The sequence below is a fragment of the Osmerus mordax genome, chromosome 2, assembly GCF_038355195.1.
Source record: "Osmerus mordax isolate fOsmMor3 chromosome 2, fOsmMor3.pri, whole genome shotgun sequence".
Classification (NCBI taxonomy): Eukaryota; Metazoa; Chordata; class Actinopteri; order Osmeriformes; family Osmeridae; genus Osmerus; species Osmerus mordax.
The window spans coordinates 13,735,829-13,756,629 of NC_090051.1; the positions used below are offsets into that span (position 1 = coordinate 13,735,829).

Sequence of the window (20,801 nt, forward strand, 5' to 3'; positions counted from 1 at the left end):
CATTGTTCCCAATCATGTTCTTGAAATAAAGTATGGGTCTTTTAATCTGGACTCCTGGATTTCCTTTAGACTCTTGGTAGACTTGATAGACCCTCAAGCTCGATGTGAGAGAGACTGGCTTGCAGAAAACAGAAAGTATGTTTGACAACAGGTTACAAAATATGGCAACTGTCATGGTATTCCACTTACTTAATTTGACAGATTTGTTAAGCAATGATCCTTTATGCTTCTTTCAATTTGCTCATGATATAGTGATGGGAATTCTATTGACACTGGTCTAGCCGACCATCAGAAATCCTTTCATGCTTAATCAACTGTAAGGTGATTGAGAGATCAAAAGATCTGTGCCACAGAGTTGGTCTTCTGTGAGCCTGGAGAGTTGGAGTCATCTCTGCATGTCCTTTCGATCAATGGCCAGAATTCTTCAAATTCCCATCCAATTAGTCAAAATCTGGTGTTACCCATGACACTTAAAGACACACACACTCACAAAACCACACTGCATAGGTGATACATACATTATGTACATGGAATGCACAAAGTCTTCTAAATAAATAGTCTGAAGGGCTCAATTTCAACAGAGAATGTACGTTTTACCTTCATGTTGTGGAATCAAAATAAGTGACAATAAAACCTCAGTAAGTTAATATAAGGATCCTAAACATCAGTACAGCAGAAAGAAAGAGAGAGAAAATAACACAATCTTTCTGTTTTATTCGGATATAGCTCATTGTTAGACTCTGTAAGGTCGTATCAGGTTACGTTATCTTGCTTTAGCTGTTTCCGACCCTTTCTGATGCGTGTCTGTCTGTTTGTATGCACGTGTGTCTGCATGCGCATGTGTGAACAAGAGTGTGTGTTTATGTCTGTGTGCATGTGTGTGTGTGTCCCGTGTCCACACTACTGTGTGGCGTGTACCCTGTGCCCTGGCCGCATCGTGTCCATGATGCTGTTGCTGCTGTGCGAGCCTGAAGCCTGCTCCCATACATCCCTGGCCTGGCTCTGCTGATCCTATTGTCTCCTGCGTCACCACGCGTCGCCCTGTGAATAAAGGCTGTCTGGCTCCAAGCTTAAATATTGCAGCAAAGTAAAAACCAACCATCAGAGCCGATTCATTCACATCTGCTCAGTGGGGCGACAAGGACACGGCTTTAGGTGGGAAAGAGGGCAGAAAAAAGTTCACTATTCCCTGCCGGGTGCCAAGAGAACGGGACAGGACTCGACTTCGCCGGAGCCGCAGCTGTGGCAAGTTGCCCATTTGATCCAGTTTAACCTATATCATACCTTACACATGCATCCGAAACATGTTTTATATCTAGTCTTCATCGAGGAGTTGTACTTTTTGTAGCATTTTGGTGGCTAGTGAAAGCAGGCTTGACCTAGAGGCTGCTGCCAGATCTTTTTTGGTATGTGTTTCATGTTGTGAAGATTTGGCTTTTGACTGATTGTCGATAAGAAGTTGGAACAATGATGTTAGTCATTGGCATTGATGAGACCTTGTAAAACTATTTATTCAACTTTTAAACAGTTTTGTTCATGTTTCTACGTGTCATGTGGAAAGGGATCAGACTTCCCCTCCATGTCTGGCTGTTCGGTATCCATTTTGACATATTTCGATTTGCCGCAGGTTATCAGTAGAACAGTAGTATGTGTAAAGGTTCAGATGTTAAAACTGTTATTAGGGACAAAGATTGGGAAGCTTGAAGTTTTCCATCTCCATTTTAAACATCTCCCTCTCTCTCTCTCCATTTATTTCTCTTCTTCCATCCTATCCCTTTCCACCCCACCCTTCACTCTGCAGTGCTACGGACCGATCATGGGTGACTGGAGCTTTCTGGGTAATATTTTAGAGGAAGTGAATGAGCACTCGACGGTGATCGGCCGGGTGTGGCTCACGGTGCTCTTCATCTTCCGCATCCTCATCCTCGGCACGGCGGCCGAGTTTGTGTGGGGCGACGAGCAGAGCGATTATGTCTGCAACACGCAGCAGCCTGGTTGCGAGAACGTGTGTTACGATGAGGCCTTCCCCATCTCCCACATCCGCCTGTGGGTCCTCCAGATCATCTTCGTCTCCACGCCGTCTCTGGTCTACGTGGGCCATGCTGTACATCACGTTCACATGGAGGAAAAGCGCAAAGAGCGCGAGGAGGCGGAGCTTAGCCGTCAGCAGGAGCTAAGCGAGGAGCGGTTGCCGCTGGCGCCCGACCAGGGAAGCGTCCGCACCACCAAGGAGACGAGCACCAAGGGAAGTAAGAAGTTCCGCTTGGAGGGCACACTGCTGAGGACCTACATCTGCCACATCATCTTCAAAACTCTGTTTGAGGTGGGATTCGTTGTGGGCCAGTACTTCCTGTACGGCTTCCGCATCCTGCCACTGTACAAGTGCAGCCGCTGGCCCTGCCCAAACACGGTGGACTGCTTCGTGTCTCGCCCCACAGAGAAGACCGTCTTCATCATCTTCATGCTGGCCGTGGCCTGCGTCTCGCTCTTCCTCAATTTCGTGGAGATCAGTCACTTGGGCCTGAAGAAAATACGCTTTGTCTTCAGGAAACCAGGCCCCGCCCCAGCCCAGGGTGAGGGCTCATCCCCCCTGCCCCTCCCAGGGAAGAGCCTGCCCCCCCTGACCGTGCCTTCTCTGCAGAGGGCCAAGGGCTACCGGCTGCTCGAGGAGGAGAAGGCGCCCCCTGTCACACACCTGTACCCTCTGACAGAGGTGGGCATGGAGGCTGGGAGGCTGGCACCACCCTTCCAGAGTCTGGAGGAGAAGCCGGAGGAGGTCTTGCCCATGGAAGAAATCTCTAAGGTGTATGATGAGACTCTTCCCTCCTACGCCCAGACCACTGAGACAGCAGGGGTGACACTACACCCGGAGGAGCCCGAGGAAGAGGTGCAGGCGAGGGAGGTGTCAGAGGAGAGGGTGGAGGAGGTGGTGGATGAGGAGGAGGAGGTGGAGGAGGAGGTTGACGGGGAGGGTGGGCCACCTGCAGAGGTGGGGATGGAGGCGGCAGATACGATAGAAGATACGAGACCACTGAGCAGGTTGAGTAAGGCCAGCAGCAGGGCACGGTCAGACGATCTCACTGTATGAAACTGTGAGGGAAAACACACACACAAGCACATACACTCTTTTACTCACATTAGCTTACATTGAATGCAAGGGAGCAAACACAAATCTAACTCAAAATGACACTCTTAAACCAGCAAGACATTCACCAACGAAAACAAACAGATACCAACAGGGATGTATTGAAACAGTTATTTTTACTATTAGGACAAATATAGTATAATTCAAGAAGGCAAAAAAAAAGTTACATGAGTGTTTGCAAGATCAGTTAAATATGATAAAGTAGCAGTAAACGACAGGGGGATAGATATTTTTATGAAGCGTGTTCTGAAATGGGACTAAAATGTGCTGAGGAAAAATACAGAGGAGCAGTTTTTACTTGTTGAAAATCCATGTTACATTTTTAGAAACATCTTTTTCTATCAGAAGAGTTTAACAATATACAAATGAAGGATTACTAATTTTCACATTTCCATGGGGGTGTGAGCAGGCAGGGAAAAGAGAGATCATATTCTTCTTGTGTGTCTGCAAACCAGTAATCTGACTGTAGTTAGGCTCTCCCACTCGCCTACAGTGACATACTGCTGCAGGAGGCCTCATGGTGCTGTAGTTAGGGCAGCTGCACACCAAGTCCTTGTACAGAAACACCATATGCCAGTAAGGGTACAGCTTTATAGCTCTTAGACAAGACAAGAGTCAGATTTTAAACTGAGAAAAAAAGCGTTTACCTTTTGCACATCCAGACTCTGTGCAGGGTCATTTTGGCATTCACTTCCCCTGGAATACCAGACAACGTTTCTCTAGAGACAAAGAATATCTCTCTCTCTGTTGATGTTCATAGGAAGGGTCAGAACAGCCAATGACGAGAAGAGAAGAAAAAACATATAGACCACATGTTGAATGTCTCTTTTCAATGTGATTATTCTACATCTTATTTTATTTTGGATAGCTTGTGTTTCGTGGCCTTGTGTGCAAAACTGTGTACTGTGATAATGACTGTTGTCTGTTTAAAAAAAGAGAGAGGAGTGCTCATTTTGCCTGATCACAGACTGACCATAGTAGCGACCTCAGGCCAAATCCGCTCTTTTCGTGCTGTACAAACAGGCGTCCGGACGATAAAGATCACGCACCATCAGCACAAAGTATTGTTGAAGCAGGGACAATAAAAAAGAAACCGCTCTCATCAATGAAAACAAGCATCCTTGACATTGCTGTGAAAAATCCCTGTACTTGATTCTATCTGACCACATTATAACCCCGTACCAATATGAAATACCAGGGACATGTTTACAGAAAATTCAGAGAGACAAACAATTAAGGGCAAAACTTTTGTACATAAAGTCCTATTTGGTGTCTAATAATGTACATAATGCCATAAACGGTTATTTTTAGTTATTTTACTATGTCTAGTGAAATCAGAATAGCTATATTGAATGTGAATTTTGATCCACTTAAATAAGCAAACCTTCCAGATTAAAAAGCAGCATCGTAAAAAAGCTAATGCCCATTTCAAGCACTCTGCTTCATTGACTCCATTGGGAGAGTTCTCATATCCTGAGCTTGTGTTCACGCCACAGTTGTGGTCCTTAATTTGCCAGATTTTCTTAAATACCTTCCCTTTTTTCGATAAGCTTGATTATCTTTATTGAATGGTTGAAAATAAGCACAAATATCAAGTGTTATCATAACCAAATCAATAACTGACTGTACAAAGCGACGCCTTAACTATAGCTTATGTTGATCACATCTCTAGTTCACACCCTTACCCTCTCTGCTTCATTCAAATAGCTTTGCTGCTGTGTTGCTTTCCAGTGTAATTTAATGTGCCTTATATGTAAATGTAAATTCTCAAATGTTACTAAGCTGTAATGAGTAAAGTGCCTGTTGTTCTGGGAACTATGTAAACGTCATGTTTTATTTGCATTTCTTTTTTGAGTTTATCACTTATGGCCTTTATGCTCCCGCACCACATTCATAGGCAGTAAAAACCCTGTTTCCAAAGTGTGTTTTACCTACAGAGCCATGCCAGGTGCAGCAAAATATTTAATTCCAGGTTGTTCAAGGGAATAGTGAATAATCTGTTTGCTCAACACTCACTATCAAACATACACACCCACATATACAAAGATCTCTCTCTCTCACACACACATACAGACACGCAAACACATGGTGTTGTTTCGGGGGTATGATCAAAGGGCACTAGATCAATTCTGACAAAACAGGCAGCTTTGAACCTTTGTGACCCCCAGCCACTCCTTTGCCTCCAATAATCCCATGCTGTGACACAGGACAGCCTATTATGAGGAAATGTCAAACAAAGTGACATGTTTCTAAACTAAAAACATTTCCTGGTTCTCATGTGTGTTACATCCATGTTGCCGGTATTATATGTTTCTCCTGTTTAAAGACAGTTGCCTCTCATCTGTTTGTCAGATCATTTTATTAATCTTTGAAAGAACAAGAACCCTTTTTACTAACTCGTAGTGTTTTTATCTCCTAGCTGTGTGACAGTATCTTCTATTGGAAAGTGAACCAAGGCAATAAAAGGTCACACGTGGTCAAGAAGTAGTGTGTCAATGTTTCCCTCTAATGCATACACACACACTCACACAAGGCTACCACATCTCAATTTAGCACTCAATAGCAACCATCTGCTCTCTGTTGGCCAAACAGGGCATTACAGACATTTCAAGAGAAAACCTTCAACTGCAAATGAACCACAGGCCTGTGCACAGACTTCAGAGGCCTCCCTCAAGCCAAGTAACGTTACAACTAAGTAAAACCTCCAAACATTGTGTAAGGTTGTGTGTGGTGTTTTTTATGTTGCTACTTTTCCTTCTTTAGTGAAAAGAATTGTTTAAAATCACGGACAGGAGAGCGTATTTTGAGCTGCAAAGGGCTAGAGTCTGTGGGCCCTTTCACTCACAATTGGGCATGTGTCGACTCAACATAAACACTCCATGTATTTTGTAAATGTATCTTTAATCGAAGTGACTGAATCTCTTTCATGGGCTCTGTCTTAGTTTGCATTAGTGTGAAAAATGTTCAGTTCTCTTTTTAAATCTGGTTGGGGAGGGAACAGGTTGCGCAAGCAAATTGTAGCTTCAGGCCATGAGAAGGTATAAGAAAATAAGACAAAAGTTAACCCTGTGTTATAAATACTTCCAAACTTACATTTACCCTTGTGACATCACCTCTGCTGTATGTGGGTGGACAGGTATAGATGATGTATTTATGCTTCCCATGATTAAAGACTGTACCTGAAATGAAGGGGATCACATAATATCAAATAGTAAAAAGAATAAAAAATAAACAACTTCCCAGTAAAATATGAGCCTAGTCCAGGCATGGCACTTGGACACGTCCGATAAGGCGGCATTCTAATGCCTCCTACGCTCACTCCCGATTGTTTTATTATTGCATCATATTCTATACGTGTTGCTCGCTCATGCTAGAGGCAGGGAGTGCTTCCCCGAGATACATCCACTCTGCCAAAGTCATGCCTATTTCCATGTCTATGGTTATCAATAATCGCTCAAATCAATTACATGAGTGGATGACTGAACTGTAATGCAAGTGAGTTCTATTCATGTTATATATTATTATGTTTATGCTTAAAAATGATCGGACAGTGCTTTGTAGGTCTCCATTCACTTTAGTGAGGGAACCACCAGTGAAACCATGGATTGAACCAAGGTATGGTTGGTCAGTTTTGTAAATGGACGGCAAAACGTTTAGTGACGCAAGTTGGTAAAATCAGTTCTCATTTCAAACAAATTTAATTAGAAATGTTTTTCAGACTAATTGTACAATGTGTGTTTTAAAATAATAAAATGGGCCCTCTATGATTTGTGGTTTTGTTAGCTAGAACATCCCATTTCTTTAGCTGTCTGCTTCTGACTCAAAACCATACAAGATGTATCTTGTAGTTTTATAGTTTATTTTATGGATTCTTTACTTCATGTTTTTCTCCTTGTTGATTTAAATTGCAATCCTTATGTCATCATTAAAAAAGTGTAATTTGTTTTTAATACAATATGTCTCTACCCGACTTTGTAAGCCAGCAGAATGAACTAGTTTAGATAAGAAATTTATTTATTTAGTGTTACTGCAATTTCTTATGTTCTGTTAATATTAATTTGGAATGCTTGAAAGCTGACTAGTTGAATTTGTAAACAACTTTTTCTCAACTATGCACAAATGAACATTGTCACAACCATATATATATATAAAGGCCTTATATATATATATATATATATATATATATATATATATATATATATATGGTCATAATGACATGTTACTCAGGGATAGAGCCTTGCAATTATGATGTCACGTGTACAACTTGTTTTAAATAATTGTTCCATAATTTTCCGACAGAGCCTGAAAGAGCACAACTTTCTTAAATAACAGATAGCAATTGTTCATAGTTACAGTAACAGTTGTTAGTTAATAATCGTTTACATTTAGTAATTTAAAAAAAGATATTGGCTCAATGGGTCAGGCCCAAAGTGACCCAGGGGTCTCTTCGGAGCAACCTAAAAAAGAGAAGGGGAAAAAAAAGAAAAGAGGATAGTCTATTGCTCGATTTCTTTGCCTGTTCTGGATACTGATCTGTGTTGGTAGACATTTGAGAAAATCTGCATCCTCAACATCGAACAATGACACGGATTCTGGTAAGTGTTTGAAATGGGCTTAACTTGCTGCTGGTTAACTAACCACATTCATGAAACAGTGCTTCAGTAATAATGCCTTTTTCTGTTAAAACTATCAGAAAGTTCCCTCTCAGCCGATGGCTGTGTTACACACCATCTGGTGAAGGGACACAGAGAAAAGCCCAGCAAAAAGAAGTAAAAAAAAAACATAAACCAAGGACTTTGAAAGATATCTTTAGATGGTGGAGAAAGAGGCTGGATAAGATACCCCCCACAGAGTGGCAGCTGGCTCTGGATATACCATAGCAACACATATTTAGCCAATCAGCGTCCTCAAAAATGATACCTAAAGGGTGCTGAAATAATCGCCCCAGTGATTGTGCAACTGTAGAGCCTAGTGATGGGCATTCCGGCTCTTTTTTGTGAGCCGGAATGCCCGGAATTTGAATTTAATTCAAATTGTTTTCACACCTATCATAGTCAAATTCATAGTTAAAACATTTATTTTTTAAAGAGCCGTTTGGGAGCCAAAAGAGCCGGCTCTTTTCAGTGAGCTGAGCCAAACGAGCCGGCTCTTTTGGCTCCCAAACGGCTCTTTAACCCTTGTGCTGCCTTCGGGTCACATGACCCAAAGGTTCATAACGAACCATTGTTGTGTTTACCCAATTTTACCCAATACAAAAACAAAAACAAAAAAAATTATTTTAACCTTCGCAATGTGGGGGGTCTGAGACAGCCCAACGGTTAAAAGAAAATGCTTCACTTTGTTTTTGTATGCGTTAAAGTTGCCGCAATACGACGGTGGGTCACAATGACTGATGGGTCAGAATGACCCGAAGATAACACAAGGGTTAAAAAATAAATGTTTTAACTATAAATTTGACTATGATAGTGTGAAAACAATTTGAATTAAATTATTAATTTAATTCATGCAGTATAATTGTTTGACACCGCGTGTATGATTGACAGGAACAGAATGTGAGGATGATCGTGTGCGCCTTTAGGTCTGCAAGTATTTTTTTGTTGTTGTTCTTTGAAATAGTCAATTAATTTAAATACAATTAAAATTCATTATTTCATAATCATTTAATTTATAGCCTATATTAATCTATTAAAAATACAGTTGTCTCTTCAGATATGCGGCCAGCTCCCAACGTTCACCTACAAGAGCCGGCTCATTCGCGAACGACCCATCACTAGCCCTCCTGTTGTGTTCCGGTCAAAAGTGACCGATTTACAAGTTTTCTCCCTGAAAAATTGTAGTTAATTTATTCTGATTGCCATAAGGTTCCATGACTTTGTCCACACAGGGTATCTAAATAGCCAAAACATTTTTTACAGAATTTCATAACAATTTGGGTGTTTTATTTAACTTTTGTACACCTGTGGTGTTCCCGGTCAAAAATGACCGGTCATTCAAATGAGTGAGTAAGACAAAAAAATATATATAAAATTTTGTTCAGGCACACACCCATACAACAGATGGACACTCTTACCCTCCCAGACCCAACATGCATGGTGTTTGAGTACACATATGCACACACATACATACACACACAGACTATGATCCAGGCAAAGAGACAACCGATGTTGAACAATCTTGTGATGAGGAAGAGGGCCCTGCTGAGGTTGTTGTGACATTCCTGTCCAAGAATGGGAGTTTGTGGTTTGTTCTTCATCACCTCTTGAGTGGAGAGAGAGATATGCCATCTCCATGTCATTGGTTGATGACATAAAATCCTGCTTCAAACTGTTCCTGACAGAGTCCATTGAAACCATAGTCATAAACATGACTAACTTGGAGGGTAGACGTGTTTACAAAGACAACTGGAAGGAGATACACCGGACCAACATCCAAGCAAACATATTCAAAATAATCCATATATTATGCTTCTTTCACTCAAAAACGAGTTGCATAGGCTTGTGTCAATGAGGCCTACAGGCCATAAATGGCAAACAGAAGTATAAAACTTGTAATGTTTGCAAGAACTTAAGCTGCTAAAAGATGTAACACAACATTAGTTAATAATATATGTATTATTATGGAGTTATAGTCAGCTACAATGGGGCGGTCACTTTTGACCGGGAACACAAAAGTAGTGAACAAGAAACGAACACAACAGGAGGGCTAGGGCCTACGTTACGTTATTGAAAATTATAATAATATTACTATTTATAATTTCGTGTTCCAGGGTTTGCCGGCCCGACGCGCCCTTGAACACGTACTTTATTGACGATAATGTACCGCCTCTCGTACCTTATTGCTTAATTATAATACGGGTGGTTGAAATCAAGCATTCTGATTGGTTGAGAGTGAGTCACGGGGTGTGCTTTATTGAGCATAAAGTACTGTACGGTGTACAGGTTATTAACAGCATAGACATATGTATATATGTCTATGATTAACAGTACGCCTGTTTACATTTGCCTTAAAATGGAGCGTTCCATATTAGTGCGCACTCAAAATAACGGTTACATTTTTGGTTGTCATTGGTAATTTTCGTTGTCACTTGGTTGTCGTTGTCATTTTGTTGTCATTTCAAGATTAACAGTAAGCAAACATGTTTCATGTTAACTTCGATCTTTTGGGGGGAAGAACTTTTGATGAGTGGTTAGTCGAAGATGAGAGAGCAAGAGTGAGCAAGAGTGGTCGAAAGCGATGTCATCAGAGACGAAGGGGACTTTGATTATTGATTTGGAAATATCCAAATCAATATAAGCAAACCGTAAAATAAAGTACGATAAAGCTGAGGAGCGTTCCATATTGGTGCGTTATCAAAATAACGCGACCGTTATTAGTTGTCATTTCAAGCTTGACAGTAATCACATCAACAACATGTTTCATGTTAACTTTGATCTTTTTTTTTGGGGGGGGGGGGGGGGTGACTTTTGATCAATGGTTAGCCGAAGAGGATGATTCAGGTGGGCGTCATTCTCTTATTGACAAAAAAGAAATTGAGGTATTTGAAATGTTGCGCAACGAAAGAAACACTGTTTGCCAAACTAAGTGGGCAATTAACTGCTTCACCAACTGGTGTGAAGAGGTGGGGAAACCCGTAGACCTGAAGACCATAACCAGGGAAGAAATGAATTACATACTGCGGGATTTCTACGGTACTGTGCGCAATGGAAATCCAATCAATATAACCAAATCTTAACAACAGCCTTATTCTATCGAGTAACTCGTAACTATAGTATAGCCTATACCCAGTGCCTAGATTTAAATGATTTAGAATGTTTAGGCCTAATGTTTAAATTAAATATTATTTTATTGAAAGTGTCCCATTGTCATTGTTGTTATTTTAATATAAAATCAAGCATTCTGATTGGTTATTTTAACCGTTGTTGTTATTTTAAAGGCAACTTTTATAAAATGAGCATTGACAATGAATGAGATGGTGCGAGATCTAGCTAGGCTAACAAACGTGAAGTTCACAATGCTGTTTGTCCGTTGCATAGCAACAGCCACACGTACGGGACTATTTTCTCTCGGCTACTGAAATTGATACACAACGTTTGTTGGCTATAACTATTTTGTGCTGAAAGACAGCTTACTATTTATAATTTCGCTGGTAACCGTATTATAAAAGCAATAAGGTACTCGAGGCAGTACACGTACTTTATTGACGATAATGTACTGCCTATCGTACCTTATTGCTTAATTATGACTCAAGACACCACACCAGCCGTTCTTAAATTCTGTCAGATATCTTCTCCAAAGTCCTTTTGAGAGAAGAACTTTAGTGGAAAAAATAGAAATAAAACAGCTTGGCCCAGATCAACCTGACATCAAAATTACTAAACGAGCGAAAAGGGTAAATCATACACAAGCGGTTTCTCCCGCAGTTAGTAGCTAACAGAAAGTCCTGGCTAGCTGGATGCAGTCATGTCAATGCCCCTATTTTGCTTCCCGTGCTTGATTTTTAAAACATTCGGAACAGATACAGCATGGACTGTTACAGGAGTTATAACTCTATTAACTAACCTTATAAGGAGTTAACTAACCTTATAAGGACATGAAACATTTATCTGAGAAGATACACGTGTACAAAGGCACACATGGAGAATACAATCAAGCTAGCCATGCTAGGCAGAGTTAATGTCGCTATGCAACTGGACAAAGGTTTGGTGTAAGAAAACACAACGAAGAAGTGGATAAGAACAGGCCCGTTCTATCAAAGATAAATGATTGTGTTAAATTTTGCAGAGCCTGGAACTGAGTGTAATGATAATATCTATTGTCAACAAATTATTTAATCAACACAGCTATATAGCTGTGTGTGTGCATTGATTAAATACTTACTATTTCACAGAGCACTTGTATCCTGCATCATTAACTGAATATTTCACAGCCCCACCTAGAATTATTTTCACCGTCCACCACTGAACACAACCTACTAGATCATATCCTATTACTGGTTATATTTTATACCTATTTGATTTATATAATGCTTCTAAACCTCTTCTACTGTACTCTTCCTCCTCAGGTCATGGAGGATGATGAGGAACTGCTGCTCCCCACCCCTGGTCCTTTACATGCCTGTGTGGCGTCCTGTAAGTCTGTCTTGGGGTTAAGAGTTTTAGAGGGTACATCCACGCATCACTAAGAACATAGACAAAAATAGCTAGTAAATGATGTGAAACATGTCTACTCTGTACAAATAAATATTTTAAATAGAAGTCCTAAGTTTCTTAAATTTTCCTCTGTGCCATGAAGCTTCTTCATCCACGCATGTTCTCCAGATGACACATACTGGGAAACTGCTACTGAGTGGCTTCACAACTCTGAACACTCTGGTAACTATTCACTGCACCTTCCATGTTCTTCATCCACTATCTACTGTTTGGAGAAAAAGACACTGGGTTAAACCTACAAGTCAACCTCAATGAAGATGATGTGCTTGATTCTGTCTCCATATCTTCCCTGACAGACGTTCTTCATAGTCCCTGTAGACCCAAAGTGTACCTTACCCTGGCTGGGGAAATTACCTTTGAGCGCCCAGCCCTTTCCAGAGGACAGGTAACCTTATATCATCAGTAAACAGAATGGGAACCTCACACTGTTTGCATCTGTAATTATTTGTCTGCCATGGGAAATACAATGAAAGACAAAAACAATTGTTCAGAGTGAACAGTTTGGACATGTTTACATTTACATTTATTCATTTAGCAGACGCTTTTATCCAAAGCGACTTCCAAGAGAGAGCTTTACAAAGTGCATAGGTCACTGATCATAACAACAAGATAGCCAAAAAAACATCGCGAGTAGCCAAAACATGAAGCACACATTGTGAACAACCAAAGTAAGTGCCAAAGGGAAGAACCATAAGAGCATGTAGTTAAACAAGTTACAATTAAACAACATGAACCGCTATAAGTGCAAGTGTACATGTGGGAAAAAGCAAGCAACAGTAATAAAAACAATATCACAGCGAGAACAAAAATTTAAAACAGTTACCACTAACCACAAGAGCAACAAGTCTCTAAGCAAGAGTCATTGTGATCCTTGGGGAAACTAACATCGGGTCAAGCGAACCATTCTTAAGTACCGTTGTACTCCCGGAACAAGTGCGTCTTGAGCCTTTTCTTGAAGGTGGAGAGACAGTCAGTATCTCTGATGGAGGTGGGGAGTTGATTCCACCACTGGGGGGCCAGACAGGAGAAGAGCTTGTGTTGGGACCAGGCGGTCTTGAGCGGTGGGACCACCAGGCGGTTGTCTGAAGAAGACCGTAGCTGACGGGTGGGGGTGTAAGGCTGCAGGAGAGACTTGATGTAGACAGGTGCAGTCCCGTTCACTGCTCGGAAGGTCAATACCAGGGTCTTGAATCTGATACGGGCCATGATAGGTAGCCAGTGGAGAGAGACAAGGAGCGGGGTAACATGGGAGCGTCTGGGTAGATTGTAGACCAGGCGGGCCGCTGCGTTCTGAATCCTCTGAAGAGGGCGGGTTGCACATGCTGGGAGACCAGCGAGCAGCGAGTTGCAGTAGTCCAACTTGGAGAGGACAAGTGCTTGGACTAGCAGCTGGGTGGAGTGCTCAGACAGGTATCTCCTGATCTTCCGGATGTTGTAGAGGGTGAATCTACACGACCGGGAGACCGCAGCAATGTGGGCCGTGAGGGAGAGCTCGTCATCCATGGTAACCCCAAGGTTCCTGGCAGAGGATGAAGGGGTCACCGTCGCAGATCCCAGGGTGATTGAGAGATCGTGGGAGATGGAGGGTTTAGCCGGGATGATGAGAAGTTCTGTTTTGGCGAGGTTCAGCTGGAGGTGGTGCTCGGTCATCCAGGTGGAGATGTCTGTGAGGCAGGCCTCAATCCTAGCTGAGATCCCCGGATCGGTCGGGGGGAACGACAGGTACAGCTGCGTGTCGTCAGCATAGCAGTGGTAGGAGAAGCCATGGGAGGTGATCATTGGTCCAAGTGAGGTGGTGTACAGAGAGAAGAGGAGGGGTCCAAGGACGGAGCCTTGTGGGACGCCAGTGGAGAGCTGGCGAGGTCCTGACAGTTTGCCTCCCCAGGAAACCTGGTAGGATCTTCCCGACAGGTAGGATGAGATCCACTGGAGTGCAGTGCCAGTGATGCCCATCTCAGAAAGTCTGGCGAGCAGGATCTGGTGGTTAACCGTATCAAACGCTGCAGAAAGGTCCAGCAGAATGATGACGGATGACCTGGAAGCCGCTCTGGCAGACTGGAGGGCAGTGGTGACTGAAAGGAGGGCAGTCTCTGTGGAGTGGCCAGTCTTGAAGCCCGATTGGTTGGGGTCAAGCAGGTTGTTCTGAGAGAAAGTTAGACAGTTGGTTAGATACAGCACGTTCAATTGTTTTTGAAAGGAAGGGTAACAGTGATACCGGTCTGTAGTTCTGGAGGACGGCAGGGTTAAGGGAGGGTTATTTGAGTAGAGGGGTAACTCTAGCCTGTTTGAAGGCAGAGGGGAAGGTGCCAGAGGTAAGAGAGGAGTTTAGGACATGGAGAAGAAAAGTTATGATGGAGGGGGAGATGGTTTGAAAGAGAGGTGAGGGGATAGGATCAAGGGGACAGGAGGTGGGGCGATGAGAGAGAATGAGGTCAGAGATCTCTGCCTCAGACAGGGGAGAAAAAGATTTAGACATTTAGTTGGGTCAGTCATGGAGGGTGAGAGGGTAGGAAAGGTGGGGAACCGACTGCTAATGACGGCGACTTTTTCCTCAAAGAAGGAGGAGAAGTCGTCTGCTGTCAGGGTGGAGGGAGGGGGTGGGGGAGGTGGGTTAAGAAGGGTGGAGAAGGTAGAAAAAAGTTTGTGGGGGTTTGAAGCGGAGTTGATTTTGTTCAGAAAGTAGAGGGTTTTAGCACCAGTTATGTGAGAAGAGAAGGATTTGAGGAGGGAGTGATACTTATCAAGATCCAGACCGCCTTTGGACTTGCGCCATCTCCTCTCAGCTGCCCGAAGGGTGGACCGTTCTTCACGAATAACATCCGTAAGCCACGGGCAGGAGGGAGAAGATCGTGCAGGCCTGGTTGACAGGGGACAGAGAGAGTCAAGTGATGCAGTTAAAGTGGTTAACAAGGTGTCTGTGGCAGTGTTAGTGGGGTGGGACGAGAACTCGTCAATGGGGGGGAGGTAGGATGTTACAATAGAGGAGAAATGGGAGGGGGATAGGGAGCGGAGGTTGCGCCGGAAAGTTACAAGGGGAGGGGAGGTAGAAGGAGTTGGAGGGAGAGAGATGTTAAATTACATAAAGTCAGGGAGACTGTTTGGTTCTTGTTGTTTAGCCTTTCTTGCTACCTAAGCTTGAAGCCGAGAAGGAGGCATCCCTGAGTGAGGAGGAACCTAAGTGGTTCTACAAGGAGGGAGTCTATGAGAAAGACCTACCCCTGGTAGATCTGTGGAATGCCTCAGATTTTCATCGCACCAGGCGCTCTGCTGGGCGACTGCAGGTAACTCAGACATCTCTGTCTTGAAGACTTCTCTGACTCTGTATCAAACACTATACACACACACACACTCACCCTACAGTAGTGGTGGTGTGGAAACACACTTGTAATGAGTCAGCCCTGTCTGTAAGTTACAAGCTTTAATGTCAACCTTGGAACAAACAAATATGTCCAACATATTGCATTTATACCAAGGAACTTTTCTGTTTACAGACCCTGGAGGAGGTCTGCCAGCTAATCCAGATTGTGATGAACAACCGGACCCAGCTGTGGTGGAGAAAACATCTCCACATTGACCTGAACCCCGAGGTGAGAGAATACTGAGGACAGAACAGGCCGATCACCAGAGGTCTGGTTGATCACACTGTTCCTGGATGAAACTGAATGTATTCCTGTGTATCTTTCTTAGGGCTCGGTGGCTGTTTCCACTATTGAACTGGAGGTCACAGGGGTTCAGGTCAGTCAAGCACCTAATGTTCACAAGCTGACAAACACAACTTCAGGGTTTTCAGCTTCACACTCAGACTGTGTGTCAGTTAGTTATGAATGATGAGTTCTGTTTTGTCCTAGGTGGTAGAAAGACAAGCCACGTCATGTCCCACCATATAAATACATGGAAGGAGTTCATGTAATTTGAGGATGGCCAGGTGCACCACATGTTCCTTGATGAAACATCACATTTAGTTGACAGTCTTCACTGTTGAACAGTCTATCAAACATCTAAAGATGTTCTGTATTTTACAATCACAGGAAGTGGTCGTGAAGACCACCTTTGAGGGTTTTGTCGAGGCAGGGGGTGAGACTCAGACAACAAGTTGGTCATGCTCCAACACCGAGTCCACCTTCACTGACCCTCCTTGTTCTCCTCACGCCTCTCCTCCTTCACCCCCTTTTGAGGAGGTATATATCTCCACACTTCCATCTTCTTATACCTCTGCCAATGATCTCAATCGCCACTGAGTGAAAAGTGCTTTGAGATTGAGACCAATGTTGCTATTGTGTTGTAGGATTTTAAAGAGGATGTTGTGGAGGAACCAAAGGTCCAAGTCCTCCTGATGCAGTAAGTACTGTAGGAACACTGGTTGAAAATAGTTCTGCTACTCTGCTGTGTACATAATTCAACTTAAAGTTTTTCTTCAGCACATCTCACTGTATCAATTCATATTTATTGATACAGGAGCTATTTTGCTTACAAGGGAACCAATGACTTAAAGGGTAAACTGGCTGCCCGACGCAATGCCTTTGAGTTAAAGAGAAACAGTATTTGGCATGAGTCATTACATATTACTTTGTGTACATATAGTGTACCAATGGTTTTCCTATATTTTCCCAGGATCTGACCAATACCAACTCTTAACTTCATCAGCCATGCTGGGCGGATGGTTCTGGGTGGACTGGCTGAGCTCAATAACCAGGTAACTACAGAAATCACAATACTGAGGGAAAGAGACAGGGTAATAAGTGTTACAGCCAGCAGCGGCCGGGACTTTGCGGAGGCGAAAGTCGGAGCTCGAGGCCCCTCCCCTAAATCCACTCTCTTCAGAAAAAGCAAACTGAGGCAGTTACAAAGGCCCAGTTAGCTGAGGAGAGCAGCTCTAGCTTGGAGGGCCTCTTGGAGCAGACCAACGTCAGAATGGTGGCCATGATGAAGGCTCGAATGGAGTCAGCCACAGGAGAGCCAAAAGGCCTGCTGACAAAGAGAGAGGGGGAAAAGAAGGTCTTGGTGGATGAGAAGATCAAGGCTCTGGAAGCCCAGGGGAGGCCTGAGGAGTCACTGTTCCAGGCTAAAAATCTTAATTTATACTTATGTTGCCGACACTTTTGAAATGGTCGCTGACAACAACAAAAAAAGTGTCGCTCAGGCTGCTGCATATATAGTTCGCATGTTCTGAAAAGGGCATTCTGACGTAGGCAGTTTCTTCCATCACGCCTTGCATTCCACTACCGTCAAGCCAATTGTTTTCGAAATCTCCCCCCATGAATTATGCAACACTTACATTTAGTCATTTAGCAGACGCTCTTATCCAGAGCGACTTACAGTGACATTCCCCCGAGGCAAGTAGGGTGAAGTGCCTTGCCCAAGGACACAACGTCAGTTTGCATGACCTGGAATCGAACTGGCAACCTTCGGATTACTAGTCCGACTCCCTCACCGCTCAGCCACCTGACAACCACTTGGGCATTTTTATAAAACGGCAGAGATGCATTATAGCGGTGAGGATATTTTCTCACTTGCTCCGCCAATCTTTCCTCTATTCCCTCCATCAAAAGCAGCTGTTGGAAATCAGCTGTTGGAAAACAGCTGTTGAGCATCAAAAGCAGCTGTTGGAAATCAGCTGTTGGAAAACAGCTGTTGAGCGCTCGCTGAAAACTCAAACAATAAAGTCAATGACGCGCGCCGTCTATCTAGCCAATCACACTTGACACTGTGACGACATCACATTTACATTTATTCATTTAGCAGACGCTTTAATCCAAAGCGACTTCCAAGAGAGAGCTTTACAAAGTGCATAGGTCACTGATCATAACAACAAGATAGCCAAAAAACATCGCGAGTAGCCAAAACATGAAGCACACATTGTGAACAACCAAAGTAAGTGCCAAAGGGAAGAACCATAAGAGCATGTAGTTAAACAAGTTACAATTAAACAACATGAACAGCTATAAGTGCAAGTGTACCTGTGGAAAAAAGCAAGCGCCAGTAGAAATTTCTCCTGGTAGCCGACACTTCCAAGCGACGGTTAAAAGTGTCGACCATGACATAATTTCTGTCGCCGTCCATTTCAAAAGTGAGTAAGTATAAATTGGGCTTAAGGCCTCTCTCCTGGAGATGACACGGAGCAGCCTTGAGCTGGAGGAGAAGCAGCAGAAGGCAGCAGAAGAGCAGCTGCTGTACAGGATGGAGAAAGAGCTTCATGAGGAGGAGACTGCCCAGATGCAGAAGAAGATGCGCAGGCTCCTTAAACAGAACAACCAGCTCAAGCAGAACGCGACCAAAGAGAGAGTTAGCAGAGACCAAGACCCGGACTGAGATGGTCAAGGCCAGCCTAGTGGCCATTGTAAAAGATCATGCAGTGAACAAACTGGCTCTTGAGGATAGATCGTCCAAGGCTCTCCAGGCCTTCTCCCAAGCCAAATGAGCTCTGGCACTGTAACAGACCAGCATGATGGCCATGGAGGCACAAATGGAGTCAGTCACAGGCAACCTAAGAGGCTTGCTGACCATGAGAGGAGGAGAACAAGGTCTTGGTGGATGAGAAGATCCAGGCTCTGGAAGCCCAGGGGAGGGCTGAGGAGTCCCTGACCCAGGCTCAGGCCTCTCTCCTAGGGATGAAACAGGGCCTAAAGGCTGAGAAAAGCTGGTTGGGACTCATGGTCGAGAAAATAGAAGCAATCAATGCTTTCGACAAAGAGACCCTTCATGCCCTGTGCCTGCAGTGGCAGGTGTGAAGTGACAGAGCTGTGGAGGTGAAGGACAGGAATTGGAGGAATGTTGAGGACATGGACATCCAGATGAGCCAGCTGGAGGAGAAGAAGCAGGCCCAGACAGATCTCCACCTTGCTCTGTCCCATGTATGTATCTAATGTATTTCAATAGGGTCACATGGATCTGTGTCCACCAGTCTATAGGACTGTGCAAGTATTCTGGTTTTCCTGTCTTTCAGATACAGACCATCAATGCTGGATGCATTGGAAGGTTTCTGGTCAAAAAGGCTTGGAAAAAGATGGAGAGAAAGATGCAGAAAAAGAGTTAGGATTAAGACTGGAACCCCCCCCCCCACACACACACACACACACACACATACAAACACATTGACACACACACAGAGCCACTCACAGACTCACATTAACTATACCATTTGACCATCCCTCACCACACTCTTTGCCTGCCATCCAACAATACCACCCCCACCACACAGACTCATCCAACCATCCAACCGTTCCAACCCAGCATCCCTCTTCATGGGGAGGTACCATCATCATCTATCTATCTACCATTTGTTTTATATTTTGCAAAAACTAAAAATGTTTGAGATTTTGTAAGTAACGCAATTGAATACATTACTAGTTACAAAATAACCATGTAATTTGTATTCTGTAACAGACTATATTTCAAAGTAATTTGACCCAACCCTGTGGGTCTTTCATACTTTCAAACACGTAATACTGACAAGAGACTGAGAATGAAATGACCAGACTAGACTTCCAAGTCCTCTTATCCAACCAGTGTTGCCAATTTAGCGACTTTCTCGCTCGATCTGGCGACTTTCCAAACCCTCCTGGCGACTTTTATTGTCAAAAGTGACTAGCGACAAATTTAGCGACTTTTTCCAGGGTTGTTGGAGACTTGCTGGTGTTTTGTAGACTCTGAAGTGAAAGCACATATCGTTCTGCAGTACTGTCCTCAACGAGCAACAGGTGCTGCCATGAGATCATTTATGTTGGTATAGACAAAGCATTAAAGTCATTAACCATGTGTTATCTTCGGGTCATTCTGACCCATCAGTCATTGTGACCCACTGTGGTTTCGCGACAACTTTACCGCATACAAAAACAAAGTGACTGCCTTCAAAGTACTGCCTTCGGGTCATGTGACCCGAAGTCAGTACAAGGGTTAAGTTATTTAGAGATTTGATGGCCTTTGTTTATGCCAAAACACCCCAAAAACCTCAACAATCAACAGAAGAAAATTCATTTGTAGTTTGAAAGTTCTAAACATATTTAGGGTGTTTTTACCTTTTGTCTCCAACAATGCTATTCCTCTCTCCCACACAGCGGCTGTGACAATTATGCAAATTAGGCGATTATGTCATTTAATGACTTTTAGGACAGCCTATAGGTGGTGGGCCGAGCCCACGTATCTGCTTTAGTTTTTTAAATGACCTGTCCCTGTTGATGGAGGAGCTGGATTTTTGATATTATCAACGTAGTTTTTTTCTTAAAACATTTTCGTTTGTTCAATTCTTGCAAATTTTTTCTGTAGCTTATTTCAAAGTTAGAAACTTTATCAGGCAATCGTCTCAACTACCTAAACTCTCCAACCAACCACAACTTGTGTATCATCTTGTTAGCTAATCGAATGGTTCGTAACAGGATCAGCTGATAGTAAAAACAACCAAGTGACCATGCGTCAAGCAGCTAGCCTACTAAACCTACAAGTCTCGGCAC

General features: G+C 43.3%; 1 protein-coding gene across 3 annotated transcripts; it reads left to right on the forward strand.

Moving 5' to 3' along the window:
• Positions 1-1,807: 1,807 nt before the first annotated feature.
• Positions 1,808-3,088, forward strand: LOC136957481 (gap junction alpha-8 protein-like). 3 transcript variants are annotated; one of them, XM_067251444.1, is made up of 2 exons: positions 1,817-2,902; positions 2,990-3,088. In XM_067251444.1, the coding sequence occupies exons 1-2, from the start codon at positions 1,817-1,819 to the stop codon at positions 3,086-3,088; spliced, it is 1,185 nt and encodes a 394-aa protein (XP_067107545.1). The 3 variants fall into 3 exon arrangements, with proteins under 3 accessions (XP_067107554.1, XP_067107545.1, XP_067107537.1); XM_067251436.1 differs by having other exon boundaries at positions 1,817-2,737; positions 2,816-3,088; XM_067251453.1 differs by having other exon boundaries at positions 1,808-3,088.
• Positions 3,089-20,801: the final 17,713 nt, after the last annotated feature.